This window comes from Heptranchias perlo, chromosome 19, assembly GCF_035084215.1.
Source record: "Heptranchias perlo isolate sHepPer1 chromosome 19, sHepPer1.hap1, whole genome shotgun sequence".
NCBI classification, from domain to species: Eukaryota; Metazoa; Chordata; class Chondrichthyes; order Hexanchiformes; family Hexanchidae; genus Heptranchias; species Heptranchias perlo.
Genome location: NC_090343.1, coordinates 37,735,457 through 37,758,299, shown reverse-complemented (window position 1 = coordinate 37,758,299; position 22,843 = coordinate 37,735,457). Strand labels below are relative to the sequence as shown.

At 41.4% G+C, this 22,843-nt stretch overlaps 1 protein-coding gene across 1 annotated transcript in view; it reads left to right on the top strand.

Annotated features, from left to right (window-relative positions):
• Positions 1 to 21,073, top strand: part of LOC137335488 (V-set and transmembrane domain-containing protein 2-like protein) — a 50,139-nt gene extending 29,066 nt beyond the window's left edge. The window contains exons 2-4 of the mRNA XM_068000833.1: positions 6,820 to 6,989; positions 13,361 to 13,411; positions 20,708 to 21,073. Of these exons, the coding sequence (XP_067856934.1) occupies positions 6,820 to 6,989; positions 13,361 to 13,411; positions 20,708 to 21,073 (587 nt within the window). The remainder of the gene's footprint in view (positions 1 to 6,819; positions 6,990 to 13,360; positions 13,412 to 20,707) is intronic.
• The last annotated feature ends 1,770 nt before the right edge of the window (positions 21,074 to 22,843 follow it).

The following is a 22,843-nucleotide window of genomic DNA, read 5'->3' as shown; positions in this document are numbered from 1 at the left end:
TACTCTCTGTTTTCTGTCCGTTACCCAATCCTCAATCGATGCTAATATATTACCCCCAATCCTATGAGCCCTAATCTTGTGTAACAACTTCTTGTTTGGCACCTTATCGAATGCCTTTTGAAAATCCAAATATTAAACATCCACTGGTTCCCCCTTATCTACCCTGCTAGTTACACCCTCAAAAAACTCTAATAGATTTGTCAAACACGATTTCCCTTTCTTCATCTCAGGCCGATTAGCCACGATGGCCCCCATTCTTTTTAGCACACCCACAACTTAGTGGGGGGGAGGAGGGGTAGGTGGGGTTTATTGATAGGCTTACTGGTGAATCACTAATGGGGACGAAATCATCCAGGGAGAGGGCCGTAATGCTGGAAATACATAGACAAAAGGGACAAAGGAGCACGTGTTTTGAACAGCGATCTGTGAGACATAAATCTTTAGCCCGAACCTGGAATCTAAAAATGCAGGAGGTCAGTTTTTGTTTTTAGAAGTAGTCTGGAAGAAAGGTAATGCCAAAAACAAGTAGGTCGACTTATGATAGGTTCTGAGAGCGGGTTAATTAGTTTTCCCATGTTTTCGAGGAGAGAAGTTTGATTGAGCTAAGTGAGTGAAATTTCCTTTGACAGTTACTTTATGTGTTCATGTGCTGTCTGTAAAATAAAGCAGCTTAATGATTCACACCTGCCTTCGTTTCGTCAAAGCTCCAATTTTAACCCCCTGCGCCTGACGAGAATGGGCTGTGCGGGGGTGGAGGGGTAAAATTGCAGCAGTGTCCTTTCCTCTGCATTCGTGCCACGCTCCCACTCGCCGCAATTTTAACTCCCAGGTTTTGGGAGGCTTCAGAGGCCCTCAGGTGAGGGCCTCATCAATATTCAAAAGTCGGGGTCCACTGATGTCATTCAGACCCCGACGTGGTTTTAACTCAAGATTGCGCGATTTACAATGAGGGCCAAGTGACGCCAGTTAACCCTGGCACCATTCAGGAGCAGCTCCATTCTGATTCTTTCAATCACATTTTAAATTAAATCATCTCCATTAAAGTACTTTGCTGACTCTTATGTTTTATCCACACAGCTGAGTGCCTGCAATCACTTAAACAGTGAATGGCAGCGATATTACTGTATAAAAAAAATGCAGTCCATTAGAAGAAGGTCTGATTTAACTATAAGTGCAGTTTCAGGGCACACTTGCTACAATTTGATGGAATGCGATGGAGGGAACAGGCACACTGGCCTGCTTGCTTGCGTTAGTTATGTCAGCGCAGTCCGGGCACAATCCACCGAACCAGTGAGTAAGATTGCAGAATTTTAAGTGTAAGTGAGTTACGCCCAAAACTCACTCACGCTTGAATTTCCGCGATCTTTTACACTGGTTTAAAAATCACTTCACCCGAAGCTGGCCCCACCACAAAACTGGCCACGTCCCCAGATTGAAATAATGAGGATGGCGAGTTTCTGCCGATTGCGCTCGTTTGTGGCCATTCAAGGAGGGTCTTCAAATTAAGCTAATTTTCTTAGGCGTGCAGGCATTAGTAGGCACGTTTTAAAAGTTTTTATATATTCAAAAAAATATTTAATTTACTAAGAAACTGACTCGTGTACACCAATGAAACTAATAAGTGGTTCAGCATAGTTTTTAAAGTCATTTTCAGTGATTTTAAATCTGGTGACTCACAAGTGGAGGACTGGACACTCTCATTAAAAATGCTTCTTTTTTATGATAAACCCATTTTCAGCTGTATTAATAAAACTGCACCAGGTTACCACTCTTAAATACATCAAGGAATGTTTTTTAATGCAAAGAAAAGAAAAGAAACGATTACATCCTATTACGCTGCCCAGTTGCGCTGGTTCATGGAAGATTTTACGTTTGTGATTATACAAATTCATTTTAGCGGAAACTTGAACTATGACCTAACCAGTGCAATTTACGCCCAATTTTCCGATTGCACCCAAAGCGGAAACTCTACCTGACAGTGTCAAAATCATATGTTTGGAAGTTAGCAGAATAAGAAAAACATAAAGAATGCATTGATTAGCATTTAGTTATTGTGTGCCCTGTCATATTGATTGAAACTTAAAGGGGGTTTGCCTTGACAATTTAAAGGTGCTACCTATGGTGAGAGAAATTCTACAGATGTCTAAGGGTTAGATGAACCTTTAAGAAGAAGAGAGCCATCTGAAGAGTGAATGAACAATTTCTTGTCTACCATAAAACTGTTTTAAAGCTGGTTAGCATTCATTCTTCATTAGTTCAGATACTTTTGGGTCTGTACACTGTCATACATTATGTTCAGGTTTTTCTCGTGGGCATATATCCTGCGAGACTGTCCCATCCCCCCAATATTAAACTTTCCCAGGAACCTTGCATGATTGCTGATGGGGGACAAGGGATACTCCCACAGACATGGCTAATGTGCAGCCCTCCGCAACCCCACCATGCCTGAGTAACGCACATATAATTAGGGCCAGGGGACCACCAGGATCATTTTTGAGCACACCAGAGGGATGATGAAGCAGAGGTTTAGGTTTGTGGACATCAAGGCTCAAGTGTTTTTCGATCCACCTTCAAAAGAAATTGAAGCAGCATACACGTGAAAGTCACAATATCCAGTTCAGATCACAAGAGGGCCCCATTGTTACACCCCCACCCCCACCATCCAGCTCACGCTATCATGTCATTAGATATTGGGCAATATGGGCATACTCCTGAATGTAAGACACTAGGACCACTTACAGGAGTGACTAGCACTACTGTACCTGAGAGAATATGTAAAGCATTCCCTAAACTTATAGCAACACATATATACAAAACAATGTACTAAGAAGTCATAAATTGGGTTATATAATAGAAAGCAGTGTTTTATATTTTACTAGAACCCCTCATTATTTAAATGAGGTAAAATTGAAAGTGTACTTTTCTAGGATTGAGCTACAGTATAATTAGGAAGGGAAAAATGAATAGATTCTTCTATTAAGAAAGCCTACATCAGCTGGGGTTACACTACAAATATTGGTACTTGTCCAATGTTATCCACATTTCATGTGAATTCTCGTTAAGTGCATCTTCTAGCCTAATGCATTCAACACTCACAGCACATCAAATGCATGTGAAGGATAATTATTGATGTTACTGAAAGCATTGGTACATAATGTGAAAGTGGGCTTCCATAATGGGAGCTCAGTGGAACTGTTAAATTAGCTGGAGGTCAGATATCCAACACTGGGATTTCAAAGGAATCTTTGCTTTAATGGGTTTGTAGGTCTTCCCCAACACTGCTTTTTTTTTAATCAAGCATACACTTTTAAGAGGACCTCTGCAGAATCTTTTTTTTTCCCCATGCTAATGGAATTTTTTGAAATGCATCTTAATAGGTTCATGGGCAGAACCTTTTGCATAAAGTGTCACTGCCTAGGGCTAATGGCACTTTGTCATTCAATCTTTTGTTCTGGGTGGGTGGGAGAGGGCAGCAAATGGTCAATTTTAATTTGCTGTTAGGTGCACTAAGCACTCTGCAGCAGCTTGGTACAGGTGGAAGAGGATGGTGCCATTACTGGGCGATTTTTCAACTATGTTGCAGTCGACCATGGATTTGGTTATTCATCCAGTTTTAGACTAGACAGGCCATCCAGATACTGCTAAGCTGTAAATAGAACACCAAACATCGTTTTTTTTGTTGAAATAAGTCATTTCTTTCCCACGTCTGTACCTCAGGATGTGGAGTCATTAATTATTAAAGTTTTCAACAAATTTCTAACAGCAAAATAAATCTCAGCCCTCAAACCAGGATCCCACTCCTGTCCAGTCTTGAATGTGGCAAAAAGTAGCAGATTGGAGCTGGTTCAATCTGAGGTGACTCCAGCCCATCAAATTCCAACCCAGATCAAGGTCACTGAATTTAAGATGCCCCGATCTACAGCAACATCACTTGATGTGACTGCTCAACTAATGGATATTTGTGTTAACTGATTGAGTAGAAAATTCCAAACCCACTTATTGAATTTTAATCAATTCCGCTAACCGAATAATTTAAACTGTTTACTTGAGCACATAATCCAGGGTAGCACTTCAGAGCAGTATGGGGGGAGTGCTGCATTATCAGAGGGGCCATCTTTTAGATGAGACATTAAATTGAGGCCTCCTCTGCACTCTCAGGTAGGTGTAAAAGATCCCACAGCACTTTTCGAAGAAGAGCAGGGGAGTTCTCCCCAGTGGCCTGACCAATATTTATCCCTCAATCAACATCACCAAAAAACAGATTATCTGGTCATTATCACATTGCTGTTTGTGGGAGCTTGCTGTGCACAAATTGGCTGCTGCATTTCCTACATTACAACAGTAACTACATTTCAAAAGTACTTCATTGGCTGTAAAGCGTTTGGGACATCCTGAGGTTGTGAAAGGTGCTATATAAATGCAAGTTTGTTCTTTCTTTCTTTGCATCTGTTACATTAACCAAAGCACAAAAAGCTCAAACTATAGAAAATCATCAGTTAGAACCCAAAGTATGAAAGAATTTGTCTTATATTTTGTGCAGTGTCCTCCTAAGTGGAAACCAGTGCATTCAGATTTAGAAATTGACTGTAAATGAGAACTTGACTCAGGATCAAGTGTTTTGCCAAAGGCCAGGGTGGATTTCTTGACGAACATCGATAAATATGAATGGAGCAACCTAACCGATGAACCAGCAGAATACTGAACTTCTGAGTAATGAAAAAATGGAGAAAAAAAAGCACCATCTCTAAACAATCCTAAGCAACTTCGATTTTTAAACTCCTTCCTCTCAGACCTGCTGTCAGTTTTGTCAAATTAGCTGCATCTTGTCCAATTGCAATGAACGGAAACATGAAATTGACAGTGAAAAATGGCAAATAATTCTGGAATATACTGTGCCTATACTGCGTGTAATTACAGCCTCAAACTGCATTTGGTGCTGATCCTTCTGATTGCGTTTTCTGAAGTGTAGGGAGCTGCACATATCCTGTGCTACTCGTTGCAGGAATCGTTTTTAGCAGGAATCGGAACTTAAATTAAAAACGTTAGTATTTCCTTCAGTTTAACTGAACAGTCGCAGTTTAGTATATCGAGTTATGTATCAGTCTACTGAGTCTCATCACCTCCACAATTACTTTCATGTGTCCTGCAATATCTTGATGTATACTGATTACGACTTTACTTAAATAAAATAAATGGTTTTTATTTTCCAGCTTGTATGCGTATGAATGTAAAGGAAATTGTGTTGAATATAAGTATGTGATATAAAGCTACATTTATACTGCCACCTTCACCATGAGGCGAGGTAGTTTTGAGTGTACGTCAACATGAAAGAGGTAGTATAACTTGGAGTCAATTTCCAGTTTGAAACACTGTCCCATTTCAGTCATCCAGTATCAGCATCAGGAATTCCCAGGTCAGGTAAAGAACAGCCAGATACAAAATACAGCTCTCACCACTCTCTCCTTAAGGCCTCAGAACAGCACACCCTACTGCACCAATATGACATTTCCATTTACCACATCAGCTAAGCTTATATTGGCTCTGAATCAGACAGGGGCAGTGTTGTGCTGTGTGGCCATGCCCATTAGGAACTGTATTGAGGTAGCCCAGACTGATTTCATCCTTACAGCAATGGCGTAGGCAGGATTTCTTTTCAGGGGGAGTTGGACATGAGTTTGCCAGACCAAACAAAACTACTTCAAAAGGTCTATTTTTTAAATAGGAATTTCACAGTAAGGTTCAAATAGAAGTATTGGGGGTCAAATCAGTCAATGCCAGTAACGTGAAATGGGCTGATAGCGGATCGGCAGCCCGTTTTACACTACGCCCGATTTTCAGGTGCGATGTAGAATGGGCTGCCGATCCCCAGCAGCCCATTTCATGCGAGTGGCAAAGACTAATTTCACCCTCGTTATTATTTCCATTAATCTAACAATTCAAATAATTGAGCAAATGAAAACAAAACACAGCCTAGTCAGGGAAAAACTCTAAAGCAAGAAGTCCAAGCAGTGGTTATGTGTTGCTGGTCTGTCAACAACTTTGTAACTATTCAATGCAATATCCTGGTGAATATTTAGAAGTGCAAGGCCAACTAATTTTTTTTCACTGGTTGAATCGCGGCACTGACTAGCTCTGGAAGAACATCCGTTGTTTCTGTGTTTCTATCAGGTGGGCTAAGGGTCATCATTCAAAAGATGAAGTGGCCCGATTAGAAAAAAAGCATAGAAATTTCCGAGGGTATGTGAACACCCTGAACACCCCTCCCCTGCCTCGCTACTGCCTTACAGCCGACAGAGAGAGGAGACTGTCACGAGCCTAAGTTCGAAAACCATTAATCTTGCTCCTCTATGTGTTCAACAGTTTTTTGGGTGTGCTCTGCTACTAAATCTACCCTTCAATATAATTCAAAGTGAAAAACTGTTGTGTCCTTAACTGTAGCGATATTATATAAAACCAAGAGATATTTGACATTTTCTTAATTCTAATTACTGTACTTGATGAAAAGTAAAACAAATTGACCATCTCCATGTGCTTGCTACAGTTAATGTGGACAACCAACTAGATCAAAAGTGTAATCTGAGGAAATATGTTAGCCTAGAAATTACTGCTGGCAATACTAAACACAGCATATGGCGTTCTCCTGTGTGATATTTTATTGAAGATGTTAATCCATTAACCTTACCTCCACTAACAGTGGATTAAGGAGTGTCCCTTAATATCGGCAACTATAATTTCTAGGCTGTAGTCTCTTACTTTGCAAAAAAATGACAAAAGAACTTAAGAGAGTTACCTCACTGCATTCTGATTTGTTCTTTACAGCTCTGTTTACTGAAGTCCCTAATGATGTCACAGCCCGAGCTGGGCAGGATGTGGAAATGGCCTGTGCTTTCCGAGGTAGTGGCTCGCCATCCTACTCACTGGAGATTCAGTGGTGGTACATCCGCAACTCCAAGGACTGGACCGACAAACAGGCATGGAATTCCCACCAGGTTAGCATACCATGCATACTTGTACCCAAGTTATTTCTTTAAGCATAAACAACAACGATGGCAACTTGCACTTAAATAGCGCTTTTAACTTAGTAAACCATCCCAAAGCACTTCATGGGAGCGTAATCAGACAAAAATTGACACTGAGCCAAAGAAAGAGAAATTAGGACAGGTGACCCAAAGCTTGGTCAAAGAAGTAGGTTTTAAGGAGGGTCTTATAGGAGGAGAAAGAGGTGGAGAGGTGGAGAGATTTAGGGAGGGAATTCCAGAGCTTAGAGACTAGGCAGCTGAAGGCACGGCTGCCAAAAGTGGGTGAAGGAAGTAGGGGATGCACAAGAGACCAGAATTGGAGGAACGCAGAGCTCTCGGAGGGTTGTAGGGCTGGAGAAGATTGCAGAGATAGGGAGGGCAAGGCTGTGGAGGGATTTGAACACATGGGTGATCATTTTAAAATCGAGGCATTGCTGGACTAGGCGCCAATGTAGATACAGCAAAATTACTCAACTGTACAGACAACAATTAAGACTCAGTAATGAGTCCCAACATCTGATCATTCACACCATCCGTTCCTGGCGATGGAGAAAGCACAAATTGGTGGCAGTGTGCAGTGATAACCCGAGGATCTTAACATTTTGACATGTATTGTAAAATCACTTGGAATGTTTATCACAGGTTTTTTTAAAAAGTATGGAAACTAAATTTGCATCTCATATAACATATCCTAGATAACAATAATTCTTAAACTACATTTGCTCTGGATTTTACCCCTCTCTGTCCCAAATGGCAATTTACAGCCAGACAGAATGCACCTCCATGATTGGTGTGGAGGACTGCACCAAGCAAAGCACTCTATTGCCACCCTGTGGCCAGGTCAAGAACCAACATAACTTCCCACTAACGGGCAGCCAGGTCTGGGTTCTGAACCCACCCACAACTATCTGCTTTGGAGGCACCTGCTTCTGGAAGGCAAAGAGGGTTATCTACCATTGATACATTGCTGTAAAAGACCATGCAAGCTGATGCAATATACTGATGATGGGATTATATAGACATCAATATCAAATCCTCCATAGAATACTGCAGCTTCAGTCCTTTTGGGATCAAAGGAATAACATCTGTAACGAGAGAGTTTGAATAATGTTAAATTGATACCTTGTCATTTTTCACCCAATTAGCTTCAGGACTAGAAAGGAACTCTTGAGTTTTTTCTTCTTGGAAGAATTACCTAGGGTTAGTCATCTCCTTCAGAGGTTAAGTTAAGGAAGAGCCCATTAAAGGACCTTTTGAATGAGCAGAATTGAGAAGCCAGCTGTGTTGCATTGCATATTTACTACCATTAATTCAGCCGATCAGATAGGAGTGAATGAGTTACTGTACTGAGAGATCCAACCCGACCGAACTGGGCTGATTTGACTGGACTCAATGCAAAAAGAAATCTGGACCTGACTGGACGTAAAGCTTGTAGCTCCATCATATTTTCACTAGTTCCATTGTCTTTGTCATTTCTTATCTTGGCTGATCTACTGTAAAGACTCAAATTAAGGGTGTTTCCGTTATTCCTAAGAGAGGGAAGTAACTCCGTGTCATATTTTGCCTCTATTGCGAGCAGCACATATTTCTAAGTTTATGAATTCATGGAATGGAATTGCATCATAAATAACAATTTGTTCTTTGTAAAAATGAAATGATTATATAGCATGCTAAATAAACGCAATATGTTTATGTTGCAAACTGATAATGATGATGATGATGATGTTGACTCATCGTCATCAGTCTGATGATGGGAAGGATAATCCCATCATCAGATTAATGCAGCTGCCCCACACGACATTCATTGCCTCCCTCTCCCATGTGAGTGGACACTATTTCTGCCCCGCACCGCACAACACTCCCCTAAAGCAACCAGAGCAACCGATAATCACCCTATCCACAGTCCAGTGGCACAACCTGATGTCAACCTGCAGCTTTCACCTTCTGCCCAAGTATCCATTTTGAAACGACTCCTGTTTTACATTAAGAATTTGAAACCAGCGGAACAGAATTAAAACACAGAGAAAAATTAGAATAAGTGAGCGTTTTCAAGTGGAATATGAAAGACACTGAATGTGCCAACAGTCTGCTCAACTGCCTCAGACCCACCTTGCTTGTGAGGTTTTTTCGGTTGGACAACTCAACTGCACAATTACAAAATTCACAAGCCTCATGCAAGGTTTAGTTATTTGAAGATTTTTTTTTCTCTCACACAAGATGATGGATAAACGGATTGGTCCTCAGAGAGAGAGAGCAGTGAATCCTGGGTCAATTGGGCACCTTTAAAAAGGAACTGGATCAAAACCTGTCAAGAAAAGAGATTGAGGGTTACAGAGACATTAATGAATCAGTTTGATTCACATGTGGTTTAGGAAGAGTTCATGGGTTGGCAGAGTTCGTGGATGAGGTAATCATGCATGGACTGGGAAAGGAGCAGAATTGAAGGGCCAAATGGCCTTTTCTCATCACAGACTTTCTTCTTTTGAGGTTGTCCACTTGTGAAATATTTTCTGCAATTTGGCTGACTCATTCTGTTGGATTTGGTGACAACACCAAACCAGTTCTCACGACGAATTCATCACTGACTGCTGTTCAAAATAACAATATTCTCCTAAATTAAAGTAAACAGAAAAACAAAATAATGTTAAAATGAACCGTTATTCTTTGTGACTTTTTAAAAATGAAGTTGAGACTTGTTGAATAAGTAGTTCATGCAGATAAAGTACAAACAGTAAATAAATAAATGGAATGTTACCAAGGTCTCATTAACTTGATGACCTGATATTAAAAATTTAAGGAAACCCCCAAACTCTAACTGATAGGTCACTTGAACTACATATTTTGTGTCCATGTGAAGTGGTTTTGCCTTCACATTGACACTAAGTGTGTAACATCACCCAGGGGTGAAGTTTCTGAAGTGCTTTGCACTTTAGCACACAGTGTGAGATCAGTGTAGGGAGATAGACCCACACCATTTGGGGTTTGACCTTGCTGACATCCCATTTATTCATTTACTGTTTGGATTTTATCTGCATGACCTACTCAAGAAACAAATCTCACCATCATTTTTAAAAAGTCATAGCATAACTGGAATTGCTGCAAAGTGAAGTTTTAAATTGTAAACTTCATTTTTAAACTTTTTAATGTTAGCCAAGAGCAGACTGTCTTTGATCAGATCAAAATTTAATCTGCATTTGGATGCCAGTGAGAAGTCAGTACATACATTCACACAGCTCCCTATTCCATGACAAGACTACAATAAGGAACTAGCAGTATGTTTTGGGTCTACTGGCTCATTCTCAAGAGTGTCTCAAACCTGTAGTATAACCAGGGTATAATTGCTGTCTAATTCAATAGGATACCCTTCCAAATACCGATGCATTTTATCATTTCACTTGTGAAGTAAAAGGTCGAGAAGGATGAGAAGGGAGAGCTCACCACGGTCACAATCACAGTGCACAGTGCATATCATTTGTGACCTGGGTTAGGCCGTTTTAGTGCCTGTGGCAGGGTCGGAAAACTGGTTGGAGAGATTCAAACACAGAAAGATAGGTATGGCATTGAGAGGCGACGACAAGTTCAAGGACTTTGGAGGGGAAAGGGAAGTTGGAAATAGGGCGGTAGTTTGCAAGGACAGAGGGGTCAAGGGTGGGTTTTTCAAGGAGGGAGGTGACGACGGCGGTTTTGAAAGCGAGAATGACTGTACCAGAGGAGAGGGAAATATTTACAATGTCAGCAAGCATGGGGGCCAGGAAGGGATGTTGGGTGGTCAGCGGTTTAGTAGGAATGGGATCAAGGAAGCCGGAACTCAGAGGAGGCAGCCTAGCTACAAAGGAGAGCTCAACAGGGTGTACACCTGGCAAATGTATGGTACTGCATGTGAAAGCAAAAGTAGAAGGCTCATCTACTCCATGGATGGGTTAGAACTTGCCATGGGGAAATGTGAAAGAGGTCTGGTGGTATTAGTTGATTCACCTCTCACTGGGTCAGATTTTCCTCTCAGTGCTTGAGTGTGGAGCAGAAATGCTTATCGCAAATTCAAGTGCAAACTGCTCACAGTCTTCCGTCCATTAATTTTGGAGTATCTGGATTACTGTGGACAGTTCTAGTCACCACAACAAAAACGGGGTATTCAAGCCCAGAAGCAGTGCAGAGGAGAGCAACAAGGCCAGTCCTCAGTGTCAAAGCAGGGAGGAGTTACAAGGAACAAATTAACAATTTTTGGCTCATTAGCCTCAAGAAGAAATGTTTCAGTGGGCACCTCATAGATATTAATGAGTTAAAGAAAGTAAGAGAGAAAGAAAGAAAGACAGACTTGTATTTATACAGCACCTTTCACGACCTCAGGACGTCCCAAAGTGCGTTACAGCCTTTTGGCCAGGGGCTGCAGTAACCTGAGACATCAGCTGCTGACACACAGGCAAGAGCAACTTTTGAACTGAAGTAACCTTAGTTCAGTCGCTGGCCTGAGCTGGCTGGAACCGGTTTGAATTAGTTAAGTTTTGTGAAAGACAAAGGAGATGTGATAAGACACAAGTCCTTATTTAGAAAAGGAGAAATGAGGTAATGCTACCTAAGTCCTTGGGACAGAGCCAATGAGGAGAAGACACAGGCTAGGCGAGCAAGCCTAAACCAAAGGGAGAGAGAGAGACCACAGCTTGAAGAGATAAGATTCGGAATAAGAATGAAGAATCTGGGGCATGAGCCAGAGCGAAGACTCCGGAGACCAACCATCGCGGAAGTGGATGACCCTATGTCGGGGACATAGAGATGACGTCGAGAGAGAGAGAGAGAACAGAACGCCTGGCCAGCGTCAGCTCTCCTTTTCGGGTATTATCCTTTATATTCTGTGACCACTCAGGGAGTGTCAGAGAAACCTAGTGGGTGTGCATTTAGATCCTAGTTTGGGTATAAAACTGTATAACCTGGTGCAAACTGCATGTCTATATCTAACCAGACGTATAAGCTATATGTATATGATAACGGCATGAATAAAGTGAATTGAGAGTTAAGAGAGAATTGACTCTTCTCCTCTTTGTACTAAGCCAGTAACCGTAACCGGTGACCTCCGGTCAACAAGCCAATGAAGTACTTTTACAGTGTAGTCACTGTTGTAATGTAGCTTAGTGGATGTAAACACAGAACAGTGTTTTCCAATACACCAAGATAGCAGGACAAGAGGGCACAGGTTCAGGATTGCAAAGGGAAAGTTTAGGACAGACACCAGGAATTATATCTTTACACAGGAGATGATCAACAGTTGGAATTGATTGCCAGGAACAAGTGACTAAGCCCAAGAAACAGCTTGATGCTATAATGGTAAGGCAGTAGGCTCAACATTCAGGAAGGATAAGGCCAAATAGGACAAAGGGACTTTTTTTATCTGAACTGATCTAGTACGATAATTAGCAGCCTATTTTCACCAGAGCTTGTTGCTGGATAAAATATTCAGGAAGCTAGAAATGACATGCAGCCAAGTTTCACTTTTATTTTTCATGCCTCAGCTCCTTTTGATTTTTCTCACAACTCAGCTGAAAATCTCCCAGTTTCACTGACATTTTGAAAATGTTAAAACACATCAATTTTTTGTTCGAGAACATTGGAACAGTGTAATTTCAAGGTCTGATTTTTTTTACGCATTATGTTGTTAAATCAAGGGGCTTCTCCATAATTAATGAATTGTTTGAAAGGTGGGGATAGGAATTTCCTGCAAGTGGGTTCCATGCAGCAATAGCACTGGTATCAGATTTTCTCCTGCCCTTAAGTAGCAGTGGAGGGATCTATCACCGGGGAGAAATGTGCCACACTGCAAATGGTCCATGACAGTGCCAATCCCTTGGCAAAGCTGGTTTTAGCTCTTACCTCTGACATAATAGACAGGGTCGGCTCGCATGAAGCCTGAAGTCATTATTATTATAATAGTCCTGGATTACCATCCTGATACAGGGGGCAGACCCCAACTGTGCAGCCGTTAAGTTGCAATGACATTTTATATACTGCTTGAGCTTTGCTCTCACACTTTTACACCTCATCTCAATCTCCCGATGTGTTACTACCTGTAGCGAACTGTGTTATCCTTTATTTAGCATGCAGAGTGTGAAAAAAGAATAAACCCATATGCATTACTTTAAATACCTAATTAAATTACATGACTGGTTTCATCCTAATGAAGAAGAACTTCAGAGCACTGTCGTGCTGTCTAATGAGAGTGGCTGAGATTGCTTCTCTGCTCTTTGGGGTAGAGGTTTATACTAAAAATATTGAATAGTTTTGAAAGTGTTGTACTTGTTCTCTCTCTCTCATTCTCCTGCACATCATCTGTCTTCCCTATCTTTTAACAGATGAAAGCTTCTACTCATGAGGAGTCTCGGAAGGATGCAACAAAAATAAGTGTGAGTTGTAGTAACTTTCCATCATCAGTTCATATCTGCTATTGTGTCTAGTTACATCTCCAGTAATATGCAAAGTCTACAGGTGATAATTTGCATGTTAAGAAGGAAATAGAACAGTCCAGTAAAGGACTTTAGGATCAGTTTCATTTGCAGCTATTTGTAATCTATTAAATATACATCTGACAAACTAATCTAATATGCCACACAATAATTGTCCTTCATCCCTGGTTTCCACTGAGACCAGGTGTTACAGGTGAGCTGATGAGCCAGGTGTTACAGCATTGGATTCCAATTTCGGGCCCAGGTGTTAAATATCTAAGTAGGAAATGTACGCCAGCTTGATTCCTTCAAATGAGTTAATTTTTCTCACTCTTGCCTTGGCCATTACTTCATAGAGGCAGAGTCCTGCATCTTGTGGGGAGGACTTAGAAAGACTGACTAATCCCGAGCATGCGCAGGTACCTGCTGGCACTATTGGTGGCAGCTGCAGAGAGTGGTGTGTTTGGAGCGTCCCATTCTTGCAGCTGGAGGAAGGCCCAGAGTGCCTCTCACTATTATCCATGATCAGACCCCTTCAAAGGAAACGTGGGAAGGACACCTCAGTCCTCTTCCTAGTGACCACTGGTACCAAGCTTAGAACTACTGACATCCATAATGGTGACAGCCAAAATCAATATTTTCATTCAAATGAAAATGTCACATCGTAAAGGTCAGAATGTCCGCGAGCAGTTTGTTACAGTTCAGTAAAGTCATCCTGTTGAAAAGTGAAACCTGAACTTGACAGCATTGCACTCTCTCTAGTGGTTTTCTTTTCCTTTTGATGCTGCTTTCCCCCTGCACTGTCTTTAAGCTGCTCTGTCCTACATCTTGCTCACCTGCTACTGGTTAAGAAGGTGATGGAGTGTCCTCTGCCATTGTCTCTCTGTAAGCAATGACCAGGACCCTGGTGTATCAATGAGCTGGAATGACTCACCTTCCACTCTCCCTCCTTGTGTGGGAAAAGTGTTCCCCAACCTTTTTGCTCAGCGCCTCCCGCCTGTGACGGCACTCTCGCGGTCAAGAACCAATCGCCGTCACATGATCCTTCGTCCCCCAGCCTGCCAGCGCTGGGCCGCTCGGCGGCAACAGGGGGATTTGATGTAGAGCCAGCTGGCAGGAGCCAGCGAGGGGGTTAAACCATGGCGAGCTTCAGCAACAGAACAGAGAGGCTGCTCCACCTGCAGTAGCTGCAGCTGGCAGCATTCCTGTGGGGATATGAGTGCTGCAGACTGCAGCTGCTGCAGGGAGAGAGTTGCCCATTAGCATAATGGTATGTCATTGTAGATGCAAAAAACAGACTCCGTGCATTGATGCGAAAATCAGTTTTAATCACAGTGTGTCCAGTTATTACCTTTTGAAGATGCTTTGATGCAAATAAATTTTTACATGTTTGAGGCCTTGTGTTTCTTCAATGTTAGTGAATGTTAATAGAGCTTCCCAATCTAGGTGGTAGGTGGTGTCAGGGGCTCCTGTCTCTCTGCGGGTACAAGCTGCTGCAGTCTACCAAGGCCGACTCAAAATACCAGCTTCCCTGTTCCCTGTTACGTTACTAGGCGAGCCTCAGAACACAGTGAGGCCTGTCTGACATTATCCCAGACATTCATGCTGCTGGGAGCTTAATCACACAGGCTTGCTCTTGCCAGCTTGAGACAAAACCCCAGCTCCCCCCTGATGTGAGTGATGACACGGACAGCAGGCCATGAGGTAATCTGTACTCCCTCGTCCCGCATTGATCCATTTCAACTCCTGTTTACATCCCATGTTGCTTTTATCCTGAACCTCTGCCCTTGTTGGCAGGGAGAATGAATACTGGTTTCCATTTCATTGAATGTCCAGGAATAATGTGCAGCCACTCTCCTACACATATCATTATGCAGCATCTTTTGGCTACCAGAGGCTCTCCACTAAAAATGAGCACAGAAGCCTTGTTATGGCAAGAATGGCGTTAGAGAATAAATCAGATACTTTCTGAGACGTGCTATTTGGGTTTAGAAATGCAAGCCAGCAAGGGAACGCTGATAAATGCCACACTGGGAGTATTCTTCGGAGGGAAAAAACACACAGGGAAAGTTTTTGGATATAGTATCTGTTCCGAAGTAAACTTGGCTGAGCAGCCAAAGCAAAAGATTTTGGCTTGAAAATTGGATTGCTCAGTGCCCATTTTTCAGGCGAAAAACATGCGCTGAACGGTCCAATATCGCGTGCGGGGGTCTTGTGCCTGATATGCGCTGGCAGCCATATTGGCCCGCGCTGCTTTCAGGCATTCCTGGCCATCTCCTGAAAACAGTGCTGGCCCAATTGCAAGTACCTCCTCTTATATTGGGCAAAAACCTGTCCGAGCTTGGGCTGTGCAATCTCTGACAGGTTTTTATTGCTTCTACGGTGACCTAACCAGTGGTCCTTAAAAGAAACACAAAGGCAAGCTTTTAAAAGCTACCTGAAAGTGGAGTCAGAAAGAGCAGGCGTGCTCCTCCTGGCTCCTCATTAAAACTGCTTGCCTTCGCCCCCCCCCCCCCCACCCCTACCACTGGCGATTACCTCCCCACATCCCCATCCCCCCACTCCCAGACTTACTGCGGGCCCTCAGCTGGCAACCCAGCGAGCCGATTTTGCTCCTCCCCGCGACCGGTGAGCTGCCTCTTGGTGCTCGACCGACGCCCGCAGTACGCCAGTCGCCTTCTTGTGACGCAAGAGGACCAATATCACGTGGTCCTCTCGCCCATCACTTTAGGCCGTTCTTGCCGCCATTCAGTTCATGCCCAAAAATGGGCGTGAACGAATTTCTAGGCCTTGATGTTAAATTTTCAGGGCAGTCTGGTCAAGAAGGTGATCTCGCAGGTTGAGGACAATCTGACATCTGCGACTTCCCCAAATGCGGGAAACTCGACTGCAGGATTTGTGGTATCCTGTGTGATCCAGCTTTCGCCTCTCCTATCAAATAAAAAATAGGTTTGTAAAAATAAACCTGAACCAGTGGTCTGGGCTGGATTTTGCTGTGAATGACTTGCACTTGCCTATTGACTTTATATGAGCTTTTGCACGGCAAGCTACTCTAAATTAGAGATTCAAACAGCACGGCCTCCCCCACAAGGCATCTGGGACCTGTGTGAACAGGGCGAGCAGCTGTGTATCTCCCTAACCATTCAGATTGAAGCATCGTTAATGAGCAGCACAGACTGAATCAGGAAGTGTTCAGACATCACGGCGAGCGCTGTTAGCCCATTGTGATCTGCAATACCTTACTGCCCTCTCGTGGTCAATCTATGCATCACCTCCACACCACTCTTTATAAAAGTGCACAAATGATTGTTGGATTCTGTCATGCCCATGTTGAGTGCTGGATTCGTGAAATCTCATCCAGGCTGTCAAGATCCAAATGTTTTGGAGGGGTTTATTCTGGTATCAAATCACTACTCTCTTAGAATTCCACAAATTTAGAACAAGGATAATTGAAAATCTTCCAAACAAGTAGGAACTGGTATGGTGTATGATTTTAGAATTACTGGCAGATTCAGAATTAAAACTGTGCTTATTGAAAAAGCAAAATGAAAGCAGCAAGCCTCTGTAATTAATTTTTCACAAGACATATCTGAAGTCATTATAGCATTAATGAAATGGTCAATAAAGTACACCACGGTACATTTTCTGACCTAAATGTTACAAAGTGTGAAAGATGCAAGAAATCAAACATATCACCAGTGATAGCAATGGTAATTTTTTAATTAATTGAAATGTTAAAGACTCAATTTTGAAGCTTGTGAATTTTAAATCGTTCTCTATTTCTGTTCATCATTGATTTACCTTAATTATGTAACTAATTTTTACATCGTAACATATCCAGTTAGTAGGAGGAGTCCATCAACATAGGCTGTGATGCTACACCACATAAGCTTGTTTTAAGAATTCAGATCAAGGTTTAGCATCATTGAAAAGTGCCATCACATAGATGTATTGCACAGAGAATGGGCAACAGAAGGTACCTACAGAGCACGTTTAACATACAATAGTTTATGTCAGAAACGTTATACTGTTCTACCAGCGGTATTGGAGACATACCAGGATTTTGTCAGTAGTATAAACCCTAGCGAATAAATCCCTTTAGCCTTGGATTTGATATTAATATAATTCCAGTATCTTCCTAGATCTGAATTTTCTGCTGGCATTAAGCTGGCTCCCTGGCATAACACCAGCGGACAGGGCCTGCGCTTGCCCACCACTTGCCGAAATGATGGGGTTGCGCAATACGCACGCCCAACCATGGATGAGCGTATCCAAAGGACATGTGAATGACAAGAATGTGCTGTCCAACGCATTTCCCGCCACTTGCACCCAAGCAATGTTTTTTGTAATATGGAGACTAGAACTGTACACATCAGGACAATCAGGACCGTCATTGTGTATTTGTGTTCCAACATGTGTATACACTGTGCAAATTTTCTATGCAGTTGCAATACGATTCGGATGTCTGCAGCTCCCAGACAATTGATTCCCCTCAGATATAAAAATACGCACAAAAACCTCGATATTTAGGGCTCATACTGACTACTCCCAGCTGCATTCCCCATGTTCATTAGTGATTACGGCAGCAGTGGTTACACATGCTTAGCTTGCGTAACCTAGGTTACAAAGGGTTCTATCCACTCTGAGACTCGTAGATTAGCTCAACCACTGCTTTGACTGACATGATCAAATCTGCTTGAATGCGGTTCTGATTCTATGCTAATATTTTCTGACAAATGGAGATTTCCTACAAGAAGGGCTATGTTCTAATGCAAATTTAACAACTTGCATACATGTCTGGAGGCTGACCAGGGACTGTGGTTGAGGCTAATATTGAGATGAGTCTAATCGAATCTCCCCAATACAGAATGTTAATTTTAACCAAAGCAAGTTGCCGTTATGTAATATCTAAAAAGCCACTCACAACTTTTCATGAATTTCTGATATCTTTACACAAAATTAATAATCATTAAAGGAAACGTTTATTGTATTTTAATGGACCATCTTTCTGCAGTACAAATGCTGCAAAGGTCCTTTCTTGTTTTTTTATCGCACTCTAATCCTCCTACACACTAAGTGTTGCACACTGTGGGTTAGCAGATAATAGCAAAAAGCGACATGAAACTAGCTATCTCACTATCAACAGGCTTCAGTCTGGACTCCTAAAATCCCTGATCACTTCACAGCATCTACCACCTTAAGAGCTTAGATTTAATATCTCTCCTAGCAGAGGTTGAACACAATGAATTAATTTTATTGGTGACAGACAATGCGTTTAAATTGATTTAGCTGAGAAACTAATGAGTTTGGGGTAAGTTCACATTGATCTGTTTACTTGGCTCATTATATTTTTTTATTACCTCTGAACTGTGGTGCCTGCTTGAGGTCAGAGCTTTATCAAAATTATGTGGATACAGGGAACATTTTAAAGACTTTCTTGCATACAAACGTTAAGGCACAAATCAGATATTGGAAGGCTCCTTGCATTGACCTTGATGGAAGCTAAAATATTGGCAAATGTGAATTCAATGATCAGACTCTCCTTGTAGAATATCATTTTTAAAATCTGTATTTTGTTAATGATTTTTCCAGAATGAGTGAGAAAGCAAGCTCTATGGACACAATTAAATGGTTTCTGACCGGAAAGCAGTAAGCAAATACAACAAAATAAATAAGATTGTAGAGGATGGGGATAAATAGAATCAGCTGATCAAATAGTTCACAGGACACACAATGGTTCCTTGAAACTGGGGCTGAGGGGGGGTGTTGGTGAATGCTGCCTGCAGAGGGTATGTTAAACGGTGGGGATGCGGGAATGAATGAATATCATGGAGATCTGCTTAATTACATTTGAAAGAAAAAGAAAGAACTTGCATTTATACAGCGCTTTTCATGACCTCAGGATGTCCCAAAGCACTTTACAGCCAATGAAGTGAAATGTAGTCCTGCTGTATTTTAGGAAATGCGGCAGCCAATTTGCACACAGCAAGGTCCCACAACTAGCAATGAGATAATGACCAGATAATTCTGTTTTTTTTTTAGTGGTGTTGGTTGAGGGATAAATATTGGCCAGGTCACTGGGGACAACTCCCCTGCTCTTCTTCAAAATAGAACCATGGGATCTTCTTACATCCACCTGAGAGGGCAGATGGGGCCTTGGGTTAACGTCTCATCTGAAAGACGGCACCTCCGACAGTGCAACACTCCCTCAGTACTGCACTGGAGTGTCAACCTAGATTTTGTGTTCAAGTCTCTGGAGCACAAAATCAAAATAGTTACACAAAACTTTCCCACAGGAGACCAAGAGGGTAGGCTAGTGTTTGTGATGGACTAGATTGTGCAATGTTTGTGGAAGGAGTGGGCATGATAGTGCAAATATAATTTCCTTGCCCCATGCTCTCTATTCAGGAGTGGGCATAATAACGTGATGGGTGATGCATTGTCGTCAACTTATCAACACTTTTACCTGGCAGTGAAAATCTTTTTTTTTCCACAGCTTGCATGAAGGCTACAATCAAAGTCTGAAATTACTTCCTGCGAACATCAGCATACGAATCCTTAACGTTTTTGTACGATATCTATTTCCAATTTTAATGAGGGTATTATCCCATTTAAAATAAATGAGTTAGTGCCTGCATTAAAATAGTGCATAAAGAAATTTCATACAAACGTGTTGTGACTGCATTTCAAGGTCCACACTGTAAGGAGTTTGAACTACAGCAGAAATGATCACCGACCCACATAAGAGTTGTTGCACAGTGCAGTTCATAGTATGTGCAACACTTCTGAACGTTTCTCAGAGAAGCGATAAGACGCTACATAAATGTAAGTTCTTCCTCCTTTCAACAGTGCAAACCTTCCCAGCAGTCAGCATGTCAGGGTTTGAAGAGCTATGGAAGTGGGCTTTGGTAACTTGCTGGTTTAACACAAATAGTTTGTTTGGGAAATATTGGTAACTGTGACTGAACAAAGCTGCACTGAGCTGCATGGGATGCTGATTTCTTAGAAACTTTCTTATAGGGAATCCCTAAGGAACCAATTCCATTTGCCATCAAAACTAAAATAACTGATGCAAACATGGATTTATTCAAACCAAAATTAAATTGCATTCAATTAATACACTGAGGCGTTAATTAACCTCAACAAGGTATTAGTCTTACCCATGTTACTCTTCAACGGATGGTATTTTATTTCTCACTAATTTCTCTTTTCTAACCCCTTTATCAAGCCTTTGTTTGTCTTTTCCATTCATTCTAGGCTGTGAAGGTAGTTGGAAGCAATATCTCTCACAAACTACGGTTGTCCAGCATAAAAACTTCAGATGAGGGCACTTATGAATGCAGAGTGACTGATTACAGTGAGGGCAAAGCCAGGCATCACAAAGTCAAAGCCTACCTGAAGGTCAAGCCTGAGCAGGGTCACGAGGTGCTGCTACACGGAGTCTCCGCACACATGCAGGACACCGAGGTGCCGGGAAACGTCATGGGGACCCACACGAATCACGTTGCTAAATCCTTTTCCAACAGCCCTCAAACTGTCCGAGCCATAAAGGAACGAGCCCTGGATACTGACTGTGAACAGAATGATCTGTCCCTTGATACTGATCGTATCCATTGTGTTTAATAGAATGAGCTGTTGTGGAGAGTCAAGTGTTTGTATATTGTATAGAAGGAGTGCATGACCAGCTTCTTTGTGGGAGTATTTTGGCAAAAAAGATCTCTAAAACTATAGTTTAAAGGGGGAAACCCAGCTTTTGAAATATTTTCCTTATTTGATATCTATAATGATTATTGGAAGTAAAATGTTGATTTCATTACATCCACCTGGATGTTGATACGTGTTCAGTATCCTACATTGAAACATCTATCTACCTAATAACTCAGTAGAAACAAGCTCAGATCAACCATTTACTATATATTTATTAGAAAGGTGGAAAACACCAAGACATGGTACAGAATAATGATAACATTTCTTTAGTTTTCATAAAGTTGCATTAGAACAATTATCCGTCTCTTCAACATTAGTGGAAGAGTCTTTCATCTTCAGCCTCTTTTCGTTTCACAATGGAAACCCCATCTTCATCTAACAGTCCAAACCTTACCCACAACTAATAACTGTTGAAATGAATTACCTGATGAACTTCAACCTTATCTTTGCCCAACAATTCCAAACCCATCATGAACAACCCCCAACACATTATTATCTTATAAGTTTAACCTCAACTGAACTAACACTCCCAAGTCTGTTTTCACTTGAAGAGTCCAATATCATTATCCGGTAAAACCACAACTGTTCTCATGTAACCTTAACTTCATTCTTACCTAAAATCTCTAACGTTATCTCACCTAACCATCACAACCCCATATTCCCCTAAGAATTCCTACACTTCCTCTTCTTCATATCTGCCCATCATATTTAACAATCCCAAACTTATTCCCATTAACCACCCTATCTAATCTCACCTAAGAGCCCCAACATCATTTCACCTAATAATTGTATGTCATTTTAATTAACCACCTCAATCTGCTCCCACCTAACAATCACAATCCCATCTTTGTCTAATACTTCTGTTAAACTTTACATAATAATCCAAACTCTCCATTGTTCCATGTTATCCCACTGAATTACGTCTAAAATAATTATCTTAGCCCAAATCTCAAACTCATTTTACAGATCATTTATAATCTTGTATAATAACCACAACCACATATCATGAAATGCTCCAATCTTCTTTTACCCGTCCTCATTCTCATCTAATAACTTTAACCCATTTTATGTTTTAACCCCAACCTACATAATGCCCCTATCCCAACATAATTAAAAATCAGTACTCAACCTGCCCTGTTTCTTCCGAACTCAACCTCATTCAATATATTTTACCTCATTAAAAACCTGTCCCTTATTTCAACCTCATCTGGAAACTTCCACTAAAATGTTGCAGCCTCATCTAACAAACTATACTGCAGGAAATAATAAAGATTACTCCTCGACAACCTCTAATAACCAAGTACATTGAATTATGGACTCCGATTTGTAAATAGGGTTCTCAAAAATACAGATACAAAATTCAAAATTTAACATACCTTTTAGGGTTGAAAAACAGTGAACATTATTGAATAGCACAACATGAAAACAGTTGGATCTCTGGATTTTCTGCTCCCTGAATTCAGCCTAAAATGCCAACTATTTTGATAGATACTGCAGAAAAAACTTTAAAATATAGGCATAAACCATCCCTTTTATCCATTGTATACACTGACAGGGAGCATTTAGCAACTGAAATGTGTATGTGTCGTGCATTGTTAGTGTGCCCACAAATGTCTATTTAAAGTCCATCAAGAGTGGATGAATTGGAATGACAAGCAACTTGCTTCTGCTCTCCCTGAATAACTA